The sequence below is a fragment of the Halichondria panicea genome, chromosome 10 (genome assembly GCF_963675165.1).
Source record: "Halichondria panicea chromosome 10, odHalPani1.1, whole genome shotgun sequence".
Taxonomy (NCBI): Eukaryota; Metazoa; Porifera; class Demospongiae; order Suberitida; family Halichondriidae; genus Halichondria; species Halichondria panicea.
In genome coordinates this window covers 4,507,864-4,522,249 of record NC_087386.1, presented here as the reverse complement: position 1 = coordinate 4,522,249, position 14,386 = coordinate 4,507,864, and the positions used below count along the sequence as shown (strand labels likewise).

General features: G+C 44.0%; 3 protein-coding genes across 9 annotated transcripts in view; 1 reads left to right on the top strand and 2 right to left on the bottom strand.

Moving 5' to 3' along the window:
- The window catches only part of LOC135343037 (gelsolin-like protein 1), a 133,219-nt gene that overhangs the window by 101,044 nt on the left and 17,789 nt on the right, over nucleotides 1-14,386 (bottom strand). The window lies entirely within an intron of this gene.
- Nucleotides 151-1,214, bottom strand: LOC135343042 (peroxisome biogenesis factor 2-like). The gene has a single exon (XM_064539974.1). It carries the CDS (start codon nucleotides 1,080-1,082, stop codon nucleotides 249-251), a length of 834 nt encoding a protein of 277 aa, XP_064396044.1. The 5' UTR covers nucleotides 1,083-1,214; the 3' UTR covers nucleotides 151-248.
- LOC135343023 (uncharacterized) lies at nucleotides 1,212-14,359 on the top strand. 6 transcript variants are annotated; one of them, XM_064539948.1, is made up of 12 exons: nucleotides 1,212-1,393; nucleotides 1,645-1,810; nucleotides 2,114-2,548; nucleotides 2,846-3,010; nucleotides 3,445-3,586; nucleotides 4,282-4,453; nucleotides 5,250-5,309; nucleotides 5,974-7,711; nucleotides 8,378-9,930; nucleotides 10,317-10,469; nucleotides 10,977-11,940; nucleotides 11,992-14,359. In XM_064539948.1, exons 2-12 carry the CDS (start codon nucleotides 1,693-1,695, stop codon nucleotides 14,148-14,150), a joined length of 7,659 nt encoding a protein of 2,552 aa, XP_064396018.1. In that variant the 5' UTR covers nucleotides 1,212-1,393; nucleotides 1,645-1,692; the 3' UTR covers nucleotides 14,151-14,359. The 6 variants fall into 6 exon arrangements, with proteins under 6 accessions (XP_064396018.1, XP_064396015.1, XP_064396016.1 ...); XM_064539945.1 differs by having other exon boundaries at nucleotides 1,645-1,804; nucleotides 10,977-14,359; XM_064539946.1 differs by having other exon boundaries at nucleotides 8,393-9,930; nucleotides 10,977-14,359.

Sequence of the window (14,386 nt, the reverse complement as noted above, 5' to 3'; positions counted from 1 at the left end):
TCATGGTTGAATTAACTGTAAGAATATATTATTCTGCAACGTCCCATGCATAATTATGGAGCTTGCATGTGTACATATGTCTCATGTACAGTAGATCTAGAGCTAGTGGTCTACAATAAGTTCACTGGTTAACTCTGAATCAACAAGTAACAGAATAAAAATAATTGTGAGTATAGCACTTAATTTACTGCACGCGATTTACTGCATACTAAAAAGCATCTCGCAACACTAGCTCATGAGATCAGTAATCATAAACGCACAGCTGAGTATTCCAGAATGACATTACTACACACGGCACATGGGAATCTGCTATCTGCTAAACAGTTTGCACACAGACAATAGTAGCAATAGACATGTCCACAGTCTGTGATGTGAGGCATTGTCACTGTCTTTTCACAAAACGAGCACTCAGAAAAATTAGTTTCTTCGTTCTTGCTGTCTTTCCAAGGGCCTAACTTTCTCCTCATCCAATTCTTGAGAGCAAACAAATTGAGTTGGGGCAAGACGAAAAAGATAAATTCTGAAAAGCCATACCAGAGGATTTCCCGATTCATGTAGTCGTAACTCAATTGTCTAAGTGTTTGTGGCTGAGTGGGAGTCATTGTTAAGCCACTGAGTCTTTCTCTCATGGAGGGATAGTGGCCATACAGTAGAAACAACACAAAGTTCAGTAGTGACAATCCTTTTAGGGTTGTTGAGACTATCTTGGCTATTCGCAGAGCTTCTCTTGGTTGGGAAGAAATTAACGGAGTGATGTCATCAAGTCTTTCCGATATCCAATTACCAAGAACAGAGAATAAAAACAGGGGAATTTTGTGTCGGAGGCCAAGAGAAGAGTTTCCATTGTACGCAAGATTCAACATCCGCTGCCCAAATGTTGAGCCAGTACTTTCTATAGAGAACGACCATATAAGAAATCGTACCGCAGCTTTGAGTTCAGGTTTTATTCGATGGAGTGACAGAGTTGTGGGTAGGGTGTAGATGACGTCTAGGAATTGGGATTGGAGGATGTTGGATAACTCATCATCTAGTTCTACTGCATCCAATTGGCTGACTCGTAATACTTTCTCGTTCACACTCATCTTGAACACACATAGGTCAACACATACTCCTGCAGAGAAGGGAGTGAGTGGCAACAACAGAAGAAGAGAAGAAAAGACACCCACTTTATTAAAACACTTTGACTTACATTTTTCTTAATGAAGCTCACCATCGCGTGACCCTATAGAAACTGAAGATTTGCTTCTCTTACAAATGGCCTCCTTGTTGGGGCGACTAATATAAATCTATTCGGATCAGACATTTCGGGGGAAGTACTGTCCTGTTTGGAGAGTCTGCGTTCGGTTGGGGGTGATCTGCTGTGTTTGTTACATAAAGAGTAAATACAACAATTGTAAGTGTGTAAATTAATGCAAACGTTATAGGCACGTACATATAATTATAATGTTAGTGATGACACTTTGGTGAAGTCATAATACAATGTAGCTTTGAAAAGAAGCATGTGTTTACTCCAAATGTAGTTTCTACTCTATGTACGTATTGTAGATTTATAGTTGTAGCATTTATATAGCTGCGGCAGATATGCTTGCACTTTGTCATGTATGTACAGTTTGTAAATTGTTATTATCTGCTCATACTTTTTAGACAAGTGGTTCGCCTGATGAGCAAAGCTAAAAGTTCAGAGGGCCAGTCATGTCCGCCACTGCAGTCAACGCAGGCACCGCTCGAGGTGCCAAAGACAAGAGGAGTGGCTATTCCTCTCTCAATCTGAACTATAAATCTGGTGGCCGAGGGGACTCTAAAGGTTATGGTGGGTATGGGAGAGAAAGGGTTACTGTTTATTGATTAGTGTATTATGACACTCCAAAGAAGGGATCATACACGTACTTGTCTACTAGATACATTTTTGGGAAATACGCACTGTAAATGTTTAACGACATCAAATGAAAGAGGGGAAATTTTGCACTTCTACATTATTAAAATGATAATTAAAGATTAAAGTGGGGACAAAGTACTGTAGCAACGACAATCTACAGCTTGAATAATTTTTGCTATTTAGTGTGAAATCCAATGATGTCCCCCTTCCTAACGTTTGCTCATTTCCTCACTGCAGGCAAGTCTGGTCATGGAATGCAAAGTCTGGGTCGAGTGGGTCCGTCGATTCGCCGTATGCCAAACCCCGCCTCTCTCCCCAGCCTCCGCAGTGAGAACTCAGGCAACGACCCATCTGTAGCTCTAGTCCCGGCCGGGGGAAGTGGCTGGAAGAGCTCTGGAGAGGGCAAAGAAAAAGAAGAAGCCTCTAGCGGCAGTTCATCAAATGTGGAGCAAAAAATAGAAGAAGTACCTACTGTGCAGCAACCCCCCAAGCCAGTCGTAAAAGGTCCCTCGGAGGGCCCGGGGCGAATGTTTAAGTCTGAGTTTCCATCGCTTGGGGAACACGGAGGCCCGGGGAGGAGAGTAGTTGAAGAGAAACAGAGGGGACGCAAAGAGAAGGGTGGTGGTGAGAGAGGACGAGGAGAAGGGCACGGAGCCGAGGGATGGACCCAAGGTACATGCAATTAGTAATGGTCGTTTAAGTTTGGTGTTCTACATGTACATGTATCTATACGGTAAGTTAATAATTATTTGAACCTCATTACCTCAGCAATGATGTTTAGGTTAGTATACGCATACTTTTATTGGTAGCACAGTGGTGTATACAGTACAAGGCATTCCAATGTTTGTATGTAATAAAAAATTATTATTTCGTAATATATTACTTTATGACTTTTTAACTGAGCTCTTTTTGAAGGTGTTGTTATTATTGATGCACTTGCAGATTACTTGGTTTGCCATATCTACACAGGTCCCGGAGAAAAGATGTGGCGAGAGCACCCTCCTCCCCCTGTAACTGGTCCCCACGGTCATTCGATGGGACCACCCCCTCCTGGTGGGGGACACTTTGGACCATATCCCCCACAAGGCCCCTACCCCCCTCACCAGTACATCATGCCGCCACCTCACAGACAGGGTGAGTCTTTCTTCATCGCATGGGCGTATTCTTTAAAATTAGTTGCTCAAACTCATAATGTGAATCCTCAAAGTTGGTTGGCATTCGCTTAGTTTTAGAAGACAATTAATGTGGAAGTAAGAGTCTATAGCCTTCCAGCTGTCTATAAGTATAATTATGTACATGTACCAAAATTAAATAATTATATGAATACTAATCATAATTAATTGATAGGCACAAGCATAATTTGTTAGCACATATAGTTATGTGGGGCATGTGCTGTACTGGAGATATACATTGTCGGTGTGTATTGTAGTGTCGACACTGAAAAGGTTTAGTTTTTAAATTTAAGAGTCTTAAGTAACGCGTGGGTGGGAATGGTTTATCTTGCATGCTCTCTGAAACTACGTGTACATTGTAATTGTATACATTTTATTATAATTGTGCGTTGCTAGGCCCGTATCCGAACATGCCGCCTCCTCCTCCGATGGGTGCTGGTGGTCGTGGGGGAGGTGGTCGCTACCCCCCACCCATGCATTACAGACCACATTATCCCCCACATCCCAACTTCCAACAGAACCCCTACGAAATGCCACCGTGAGTTATTGAGACTGCAGTGTACATGTATGTACAGTGTATACCTTACCGCTACGTATAGCAGGTAGGGTAAGAAGTTCGTTACGTGCATTGTATTGCATGCATTTTGATAAAACCACACCTAAAGGTTTTCGCGGGAAAATTTGTCAAGTTCAGTTTGCCCACGAACATTTTTTTTACCCCATGAAGAAAATTAGCCCCGGTACATGTAAAATGTATTGAGATGAAGTACTGACTGCTTTCGGGTACAATACTGTTTTTTAAAGAAATTAAATGCTATAGACCTGTGTTTGTATATTCTCGATTTCTGTGTGTAATAGATATACATGTACATGTAGCATGAGACCGAGTGTTTTATGAAATATACAGGCACAAGCACGGGGGCAAGTTGCCTGTATATTTAAATACAACACAAGCATTCTCATGATAATTTGTGTTTTATATCATGATGACCCCATACCAAATCATTCCTCGTTGCTACGCGACCGTGTAATAAAAAATAATGTAGCACAGAAACGACTATGACTTTATTACATCGTTGTTACCTTAACAAGAGGTGCTCGACAACGTGATATAAATGTACTGTACTGTACTGTACTGTACATGTAACTTGGGTTTGGATCAGGTGCATCCCAGAGGCTCCATCCCATTGTCATTGTTTGTGTAAATTAATCTTCTGTGTGCACCCACTCCAGTGAAAAGTACCGTAGTCACCATGGCGACGACAATGTGAGTCGGCCACCTACCATCAAAGCTGACGAGCTACAACAGCTGGACGTGGGAGAAGAGGATGTTGGGGGCTGGGCGGGGCATCACGAGGAAGTTGACTACTCCAAGGAGGTGGTCTTCAGTGACTCGTCTGATGAGGTGTGTGCTTGTACTTGTATGATGTAAGCTACAGTGTAACCTTAAAACAGTATTATACCTACCGTATAGCGGGTATATTTCAAGGGTATAAACTTTCGCGGAATGACCGTTAGAAAGGTTTTCACGGAATAAGTAGCCTTTCTGCAGCATTCATGCATGCGATATTAAATTCGTTGGTATGAATGTTCGCGGTAGATGCTTGATCAGCGAAGGTATGTAGTGCCAAATTTTCGAGCACCAAACGTGTTATGTAAATTATATGAATTGCTCAAAATGAAACTTCTTATAATTGGAAGTGAACAATGATTCCAAACTTTTTTACCATAATTTTTGAGGTTTGAGGTCATTATGCCTAGAAATACTATTAATACTGTATACATGTAGCAGGGTTCTAGCTAGCAGAAAAAAAGGGGTGAGGGGGTATTTAATGAACTGACAAAGCACAATGATGAGCAGACTGAGAGAAATACCTAGATCTGTACCTCAGTCCTCAATACAGTATCTTCACATCAGACTTACTTTAGTAGCAGAATGTTCAGTAACAGCTTCACCTCTGGACTCATGTTGACTTGGAACAACTAGAAACCTAAAAGACTTTAAGCTAAAAAATAAAATGCTACATGTGGTCAAATATAAGGGGGCGTTAAGAGGGCGCCCAATAATTAAAGCATGGTGTCACACCCTTTGATGCCTTTTTAACGAGAACCCTGGTACATGTACATGTATAGCACATTTATACGTGTACATTTGTGTGTGTGAAATGCAGCCGTCTCATTATCTAACACTATGCTTGTAGGAATCAGAGGGAAGAGACAGGAAAGAATCATCAAAGCCAAGAGACAAGGCCAAATCAAAGGTATGTTGTTCGCACACAGTTGTACTTGGTGACTCTATATGTGCATGTATTAGTTAATGCACAGTCTTTGGAAATTATCGGCCGAGTGAAAGCTTGTGTAGCACGAGGTGAAGGTACTGTGGAATTCTTATGTAAACGGTACATTATCTGGTTTGTAGTAGTATCGGCTGCTTCTCGGTGCAGCTTTGCAGCTTTTTCCTTTCCTCACTCTTGTTGCAGTTACCAATAGCAGTGCTCGCGTGTAGAGCTACATGTAACAACTACAGTGTGTAGGTAGAATAGCAACTTTCTATGAACTGATTCTGCAATGGCCAGTGTGTGAGCAAAACTGGTCATACATGTAACTCCAAATCCATAAAACAAAGCATAGTATACTGTAGTTTACTCGTCTTGCAACCGTAGTCTAAGAGCAGTTAGCGCTGCAGCACGCGCATATACATGTACATGTACATGTGCAGTGCTCTTATTTTCCAACTGCAGGAAAATAGAGCACGAGTGGATTCTACTCTATGGCATTTGTTAGCATAGTTTTTGCTTTGATCCGTTTAACTCCCGTAACTACAAAGTGCCTTGTACCGCTCACTACACATGCTTCTGTACATGTACAGCATCCGCATGTGTTGACAGTATAACGTTACTCACTGATACATTTTTCTTTTGTTAGGGCCATGTGAAATCACCTGTGAAGAAGCCGAAAGAGCAAATTGAAGTAGTTCCCCAGCAAGATCAAACATCTGAAAAATTGCGAACTCATAGGTCACATGACCAGGGTAGGGAGCCACATGAGAGACCACGTGATCGTGAAAGAGACCCACATAATGCTGAGGGACCACCCAGGCACAATATGCCTCCATATCCCCCCCCTTACCCCCCGTACCAATATTATCCTGGATACCCCCCCATTTATCATCAAGGGCCACCCTTTCCAGTGCCCCCTCAACAACAACACAGCTATTCTCAGCCCCCGCACCCACGCTACCCTCGTCGAGGTAACCCGGACGATATGGATTGGAGACGTGAAGACGATGAACGACCTAAAAAAGATGACAAGAACTTGGCGGAAGAGAGGCCTCGAATTTTAACAAAGCCACGATCTTCTACTGACCAAGAAGTTGAGTCTGTCCTTAAAAACAGTGAGGATAAACCTCCGTCTCTGCAGAGAACTGTAAGCGCTTCGTCTGACACTCCGAAACACGTAACATTCGACGATGGCCAGTCCCCCACATCTGATAACCAAGCATCCAACGTTCCCGCAAGAAGAGCACCTCAAAAACGAGTCATGCTACGAAAACTTGGCGATCAAGATGTGGAATCACAAGCTGAGAGAGGTGCTGGTAGAAAAGGTAAAGATGGACAGAATACTGGAAGTGAGTCTGCTGGTGAAGGTGGGGAGCCTTTAACACCTGATGCTGACACTAAATCGAAACCAGCGGCATGGACGACTGAACGAGCAGGAGGGCCAGGTAAACTGTACGAGCCTGAAGGAAAAAAGAGTGCTGCAAAATTTATGAAGTACCAGGCACAGAGCCGAGGAAGAGCAGACAGTCGGGGGTCACAGGGGTCTACAACGCCCACTGCTGAAGTTGAAGGAGGGGGAGCTATCACTCCAGACTTAAAAACTAAACAATTGGAAGGAGGTCGGCAGCAAACACAGTCTCCAGCTGATATTTCTGAGCAACAAAAGCAAGAGCCAGAGAAATTGAATCGAAACCAGCAGGACGGAAATCGAAAGTCATTTCCAGAGCGATCTGGGCCGAACAGAGAAGATCACAGAGATGAAAGAGGAAAGCATGATCAGAAAAGAAGTGATAGACCTTTGCGTGACGGAAAGAGAGGTTCTGACTCACAAAGAGGACATCAAAAAGGAAAGGACATTTCAAAAGCAGACTCTTCTGACTCACAAAGAGGACATCAAAAAGGAAAGGACTTTTCAAAAGCAGACTCTGGTGGACTTGAAAGACGTCGGGAAAATCGTCGTAATGAAGTGCCGTCTCGTGGTGATGATAGACCACCTCATTCAGATCAAAGAAGAGACAAACCTCGCAAAGACACTCACAGGGGGGCAAGAAGTGGTACCCCTGAAAAGAAAATTGAGAACACTGAACCCCTGAAAAAACCTGTAGTGGAGCCGTCTAAACCAGTCACTGCAGAAACTGTAACTCAGCCTCGGAATAAAACACCAGTGCATATCGAAGGCACGGCCAAACCAGCGGCTCCTGAAGAATATAGACAAAGTGATCGCGGCCATCGTACAAGGGGAGAGAGAGATACTCGTCCAACAAGGGGTCACCCGAGGGAACGTGATGGAGCTGGCAGAGCTCACAACCCAAAGCATGGCTCCAGCTGGAATGAGGACAGCAGAATAGAAGATAGAAGAACTCAGCCACAGGAAAAAAGAAGAGGTGAGGGATTTTTTTACACATGAAATGTGATTGCTTTCTGGTGATACATGTACACGTTTGTGTATAATCCTGTTTACAGCCCTGTTACGGTTAGAATGAATCTACTACAATGCCATATGCCAGTACATGTACGTACACGTTGTTGTATAACATCTACACATGCATCCCATGGGAACAGCAGAGCTACATGTACTGTTTATGTATACACATGTGTATAGCCCTTTAAATATTTATTCAGATGTCTAGGGTACATACACGTAGTCCCTCGTCTATTACCAAAATTGACCCCTCTCAAAACTGATCTGAGCATACATTTGTACTGGTACCATGTGATAGTGCTTGTCAAAAGCTACAGAATACATGTACATATCTTAATAGCTTTTCAGTGCATTTGTGATCCCCCGAATGTAGCTTGCCGAATCAAAAAAATATACAAGTCTGTATTTCATGATGTGCCCAGCATTTTTAGGCTATTTTTCAACCCTCATTCTCAATTCGATACTAAACAAAATTTCCTACATGTAGTAAACTGGACCTAGGGAAGTGGTTATTTTTTGTCTGGTGGTCTCTGGTCAGTACCAACCACCACCGACGAGTGTTGGCACATCTCTGTCTATTGATTATGAGAGCTATACCTGTGTGTGTATCACACATGTACATGTACAGGTATATCCATTGCAGGTCCTTTGAAGCAACCTCCTATGGAGCGCAACACTCGTGCACCCGCTCCCCAGAAGCCGAAATACACTGAAGAAAAACCCTTCACTCACAAAGACACTGAGAAAGGCTACCCTGCACATGGCTACAGTGAAGTGTACGATATAGAGAGTGATCCTGAATTAGACGAATCTTTGCCTTTGAAACAAGCTGACCCTAAACTAACAGTTCCCGAGAGAGCCAGAGAAGGACAGCCTCTATTACCCACCCCACCAATCGAAAAGAGGGGGATTAATTCAACGTGGGCTAGTCAACACAATAAGGAGACTCCGAGAAAGCATGGCAAAGGTCGTGATGGAGAGGTGGAGGAGGGACGAAAGGAACAGCCTGTTCCTTACGACCTACGAGACAAAATACGAGGCAATGTGGGGGGTCGAGGAAGAGGCGAGGCTCAACGAGATCGAAGAGGCGGTAGTGAGGGTACTAAATATGAAGGGAGAAGGCAGCAGCAATTGGGAGAGCCAATAAAAAATCGGAACCCTGTGAAAACTGGTAGTGATGGTGATAAAACTGGAACAAAGGCTCCATTGCATACATTTGTTGATAAACTGGATTCCATACCGACATCTGACTCTTCTTTGCAGCTGTCTCATAGCTCTAAAGACTTTGGGAAGTATGATTTGAATTCTCACAACATTGTGATCGTGGATGAACTAGATCCTTTGTTAGAGGGCCGATTCTCGCCACCTGGACAGGGAGAATTCACAGAGGTCACCTCGAAAAAGACGCAAAAAGAAAAAAATCGAAAGGATAAAGAGGAGCAAAGAAAGCAAGAAGAGAAACAGAGAGAAGAAGATAAACGGAAGAGGAGGTACCCGAACAAACCATCAGCTGACAAGGCTTCCGCCTCGGACAACAAACCACTCACAGCTTGGAGCAACACTTGTAACCCATCCTGGAAAGACAGCTCCCTCCCTAAGGCTAACTCGGCTCCTGGCTCACAACTCGCAAAATCATTCACCTCCACTGCACCTGCTGTAGGAGTCATTGGTCAAACATTGCCTACTAAAGAAGCTGTACCGCACACTGCCGAACTGAAGCCAGCTGATGTACAACATTACACACTGTTTGGTGATCCTCCATTGCACCCTTTCCCCACCTCGTATCCAGCTACTGCTAGCGGCGGGGCAAGTCTGCTCGAATCTGCCATTGACTCAGCTGTTCCTAACACATCTGCACGAACAATTAATCAAGTACCTACTGTAGAAGAGGCTTCCAAAAAGAGCACTGCACCTGAAAAATCACCGCACCCCCCAAGCACATCAACAAGGTCTCAATCTGAACTCAAGTCAAAGGATAGTAGTAGCTCGATTAAGAGTGATGCTCCAAGATCTGGAAAAAATCTTCCTCCTCGTTTAAAGTCCCAAAATGTGACAGGAAGTGGTCGTGGTCGAGCAAGACGTGACGTTAGAGAGAAGAGGAGACCTGGTAGACAGAGTGCTGAGGAGCGTGGTCACGGTGGTCAGAAGGAGCGAGGGAGAGAGGAGCAGCCACGAGCTAAGGTAGGATCTTGCTCTGTGTGTCGTTATGTAAATGTAGGTTCTTACATGTTCCGTGTACATGTATATAATGTACAGTACTGCTCAAATAGCCCCCCCTTGTGTAAGACAATTTTTCTCTCTACGTGTGTTCACTTTATACAGGTGTATTGTACATTTGGATGTTGTTGCCTAACAAAAATGTTTTGAGAGGCAAGTATCAATGATTGTTATGACTGTGGGGGGGGGGGGGTGGGGGTCAATGGGGTGGGGCCATGAGTCCAGATGACAATAACATCCAAGTTTGAACACCCTTAAGTGGGACCCTTTCAGCCATGCACCTCGTGAACCCAAGTTAATTGGTGTTCTCTAAACTGTTTACCTAACCCTACAAACACACACACACACAGCAGAGTGGCCCCAGCTCCCGTCCCCAGGCCTCAAACTCTACTCCCCAGTTGCCTGACCCTCTAAACGAGCCTGAACGATTCTACGTACACCCCCAGCGAAGAGGGGACCCAAAGACAACGGAAGAGTCTTCTAAACAGCGCCCGCCCTCAAAGGTAGCTAAGGACAAAGATGTGTCAAACAATCTTAGAAGTACTAGAAGTCATTTTAGAGGGCCGCCCCGGGGCAATAGAGACAATCGTACTAGCAAGACTGTCCCATCGACTGAACATTCTATTAAGCAAACTGATCAGTCTAAGCCCACCACTTAGTTAATTTAATTGTTTGCCCGTTGTTTTGTGTAGCACGTGGTTCTGTGTGATTTCCTATGACATGTTCTATGTTTTATGCTGTGTATGCGTCTTGTTCATATTTATACACAAGCATTTGCTGTGTTCAGTGCACTTTTAAATAATTGAGCCAAATGAAGCTAGTAAAGCAGCATGTCACTTACTTGGGTTAACCCTTACTTGTTACAGTACAATACAAAATGTACTTACTGTGCTTTCAGCATGTTTCTGAACGATATACGCATTTATTTAGTGTGCTTTGTAGAAAACCTCCATAGTGTAAAACGTCCATAGTGTAATTCTATTTTGTGTGCTTTGCTGGTTACAATATAGGCTACTGATGCTGGCTCTGCCTGCTCTCAACTGTTGCAGGTTGTCCCAGTAGAAGACCACGCCCCCAGATCACCCTCTCTTGTGTCCGTGGCAACTGGGCAACAGCCGCTGAGAGCAGGCAGCAGCTCGGCCGTCAGATGTGAGCATGTGAGTGTGGGGGAGAAAGATGAGAAATGTGAGACGAGTAGACCAATGTCGAGTAGCAGTTCAAGTACAGTTAATTCTCTGAGAGTCGATACTTACAAATCTAAAGGGGTTAGGCCTATATCTGCCCCTCAGCAAACTAAAAGTGTTGTATCCAAAACTTTCTCGTATGCACAAGCATTGAAGTCCGTTGGACAACCTAGTAGCACGCCCTCTAGCAGTCGTATCAGTTCCCGAAGTGAAACACCTCCTGTGAGCCCATTTTGTGCTCAGCACTGGATTGATGACAAGAGCATGCCTAGTTCACCATCAAGCATGCCGTCTGAGGCTAAGGTTGATGTTGGTAAGAGTATTTCTAAAGATGATATTATTCCCAGTTTGTCTCAAATGTCTGGTTTGGAGTCGATCGACGAAGAGATACCTGTATATTTGAAATCACCAAATCGTATTGATGATACAAATGTTGTTGTTGTTGATGTTTCTAATGATAAAACTTTGGTAGAAGAGCAAGAAATTGATATTATGGGGACAAAATCACCTGGTATTGATTTGGTTGTTAACGATTGTACTCCTGGTCATGTGAGCATGGTTAGTACTGTTCACGATAGGTTGGCTACTACTGACATGCATGAACAGTATGTGGTTGATTTTAATGTACATGTACCATCACCTATTTTGGTGTCAAGGACAGAAGCCTCAGAAGTTAAAGAAGTACATATTGATAAAATGCCTCTTACCAAATCAGCTGATAGTAGTGTCATGGAGTCTAATACTGATGTTCTGACAGATGAAACCATCCCACCAAAAGACGATGTTGAAGGTATTGTGATGTTGCAATCGAATGTGAATGTGAATATGACTGTTGATATAGATAATGAGAGTATTCAAAGTCAGCCCCAGTCTGACAGCTCTGCTCCTGTTAAAGCCCATCCATCTCAACTTCCAACTGCTCATGTTCTTCCCATGCCTCATAAAGTTGTTCCTAACACTCAAGCTATTGTGCCATCTCACCCTTACACCACTGCATCTTTTTCACACCACCCTTTCCAGCATTCGAGTCCTGTGTCACATACTGCTGTATCCCCACACCCCCTTACTAGTGTGCCTGCACATCACTACATAAATGTAGCATCGCATCCCCACATCGCTCCCCACGCTCATCATCCACACCTCCTCACAACTATGCCCCCACCTCCTCGTGTCACCCTCCCTCATCCCAGTATGCAGCTAAACCCTTCTCTTCACACTCAACAACTCATGATGTCATCGCATCCCGGAGAGCTTCAAAAGCACCCATTGATAACAACGCCAACATATATGCCAGAACCAGCTTTTTCTAACAATCCTGCTTTGTTTGGAGCACCCCCTGGAATTAGAATGCCACCCCCTGGAAGACCAGTGCTACCGTCTCCCACACGACCCATTATGAGTACCAAAAGTCATGAACAGCTCGAAGCAATAGCTAAAGTTAAAGAACACATGGCTGTCACCAATGCAATTGATGCACAGAGGAAAACCAAGAACAGTAAAGCTGATCCACAAGGAAACATAGGAATGGAACAGAGACAGTTTCGTCAAAGAACTTCAGAAATGGGTATTATGGAGCAAGTTTCTGTTAGACCGCCTCAAATGTATCCGACACAGTATCCTTCATCTGTTCAAGCCTCAGTACCAAACCAAGGATTGTATCAGAAGCCGTTATTGTCTCGACCACCCCCCACTCGACAGCAAGCTCTCCTATCCGGGACTGGGGAATCCTTTCCCCCTCGTTTCCCGCAACCAGTGACTCAACAGCAATTAGCTTCATTTAAGCGTGCACAAGCCATCCATGCCTTATTACAGCAACAATTACAGCAACAGCAAGTTCAAAAAATTGCTGCTAGCAATGCTTATGCCGCTATGAGTCAGAGTGGGCGTGGTATACCCATTGGACCACACCCTGGATACTCGGTACCACATCCTAATCCTTCGACACAAGGAAACGTACAAGTCAAGAGTGCCTTCTCCCCGTACCATCCCACTCAGTATCATCCTAAGAACTCGACTGAGCCTATTCGAAGCGTCCCACAACCGCAACCCCTCTCACAGTCTCAGACAGCTCCTGTTGAAATGCCACCGATACAAGCCCAAGAACTACCAACAAATGAAGACGAGGGTACAATTACTCCAGAAAATCGTGAGGCAAGTGTTGATTCCACTAAATCTGGTCTTAGTGCCGCAGCCACCCCATTTGTTCCTTCTTTAGTTTCTGAAAATAAAGAAAAACAGCAAATTGTGGCAACCAAGTCTAATGAGCCTATTTCAGTTCCCGAAAGACCTCTCCTCCCCAACCCGGCTTTGTATCAACAAAACATTCCATCAAGGACCCCTCAGGCTACTTTCCCTGCTATGAATCAACCCGTTGGTGTAGGTGCTACGGCTTTCATGAGACAAGCGCAACTCCCAATGCCTCTCCCGCAGCAGATGGTTTCTCGAGCAATGGCAGTAGCTGCCGGACAACAGAGAAAGATCCCCATGGGCACAATGCATCCAGGGCATGTACTACAAGCAAATGAAGCTCAATTGCTAGCTTTGCAGCACCAACAACTCTTGGAGCGTAATATGTACTTGGCAAAGCAGTCTGAAGGGGCACTACCTACTGCTCATTTACCCCCAGAAATTCGTCGTGTTGATCAGAGAAAGGGATATTTTCCTCCCAATGTGGCTTTGGAACAGCAAGCTAAATATGCGCATCGAATGTCTACCCACAAGAACAGGCTCCAACAAGAAATGGCAAATACAGCACAGTCGAATGCACTTTTGAACGCTCAACTTTCGTCTAACCCGAGACGAACTGCGTTGCTCCCAACTCCAAGTACAGCTACTCTCTTGCTTACTAATCCCCCGAGGCTCTCTCAGAGTGGTCAACCGTGGCCGGGCACGCACCCTCACCAAGTTATGAATCCTGGATCGCTTTTGACTCAAGAACAACTGCAAAGAATGAGGTACAATGCTGGAATGGGTGCAGGACCCACTGGGCGTCAATATTGAGTGGAAAGTGAATTGATTGCCTGCCTGATAATTGCCTAACAACTTCGAATACATGTGTACGTATGTAAGCGTATTATTGTTTACATTATAATATTAAATGTCTTTCACTGTACAATCAAATAATCTATCTCATATCAGGTACTTTCAGAAATCAAATTTCCAATAATTTTGTGCACATTGTTTTGGTATTGATGTTATTTATTTCTCCATTCTGGTGATCAACGAAATGTATGCGT

What these genes read in the sequence shown, in the direction of transcription:
- LOC135343023 (XM_064539943.1), top strand. Translation starts at nt 1,693, where the DNA reads ATGTCCGCCACTGCAGTCAACGCAGGCACCGCTCGAGGTGCCAAAGAC. An exon ending in TCAGTGACTCGTCTGATGAG is followed by an intron (nt 4,454 to 5,249) that starts GTGTGTGCTTGT and finishes CTATGCTTGTAG; the next exon opens with GAATCAGAGGGAAGAGACAG. An exon ending in AGGAGCAGCCACGAGCTAAG is followed by an intron (nt 9,931 to 10,316) that starts GTAGGATCTTGC and finishes ACACACACACAG; the next exon opens with CAGAGTGGCCCCAGCTCCCG.
- LOC135343042 (XM_064539974.1), bottom strand. Translation starts at nt 1,082, where the DNA reads ATGAGTGTGAACGAGAAAGTATTACGAGTCAGCCAATTGGATGCAGTA.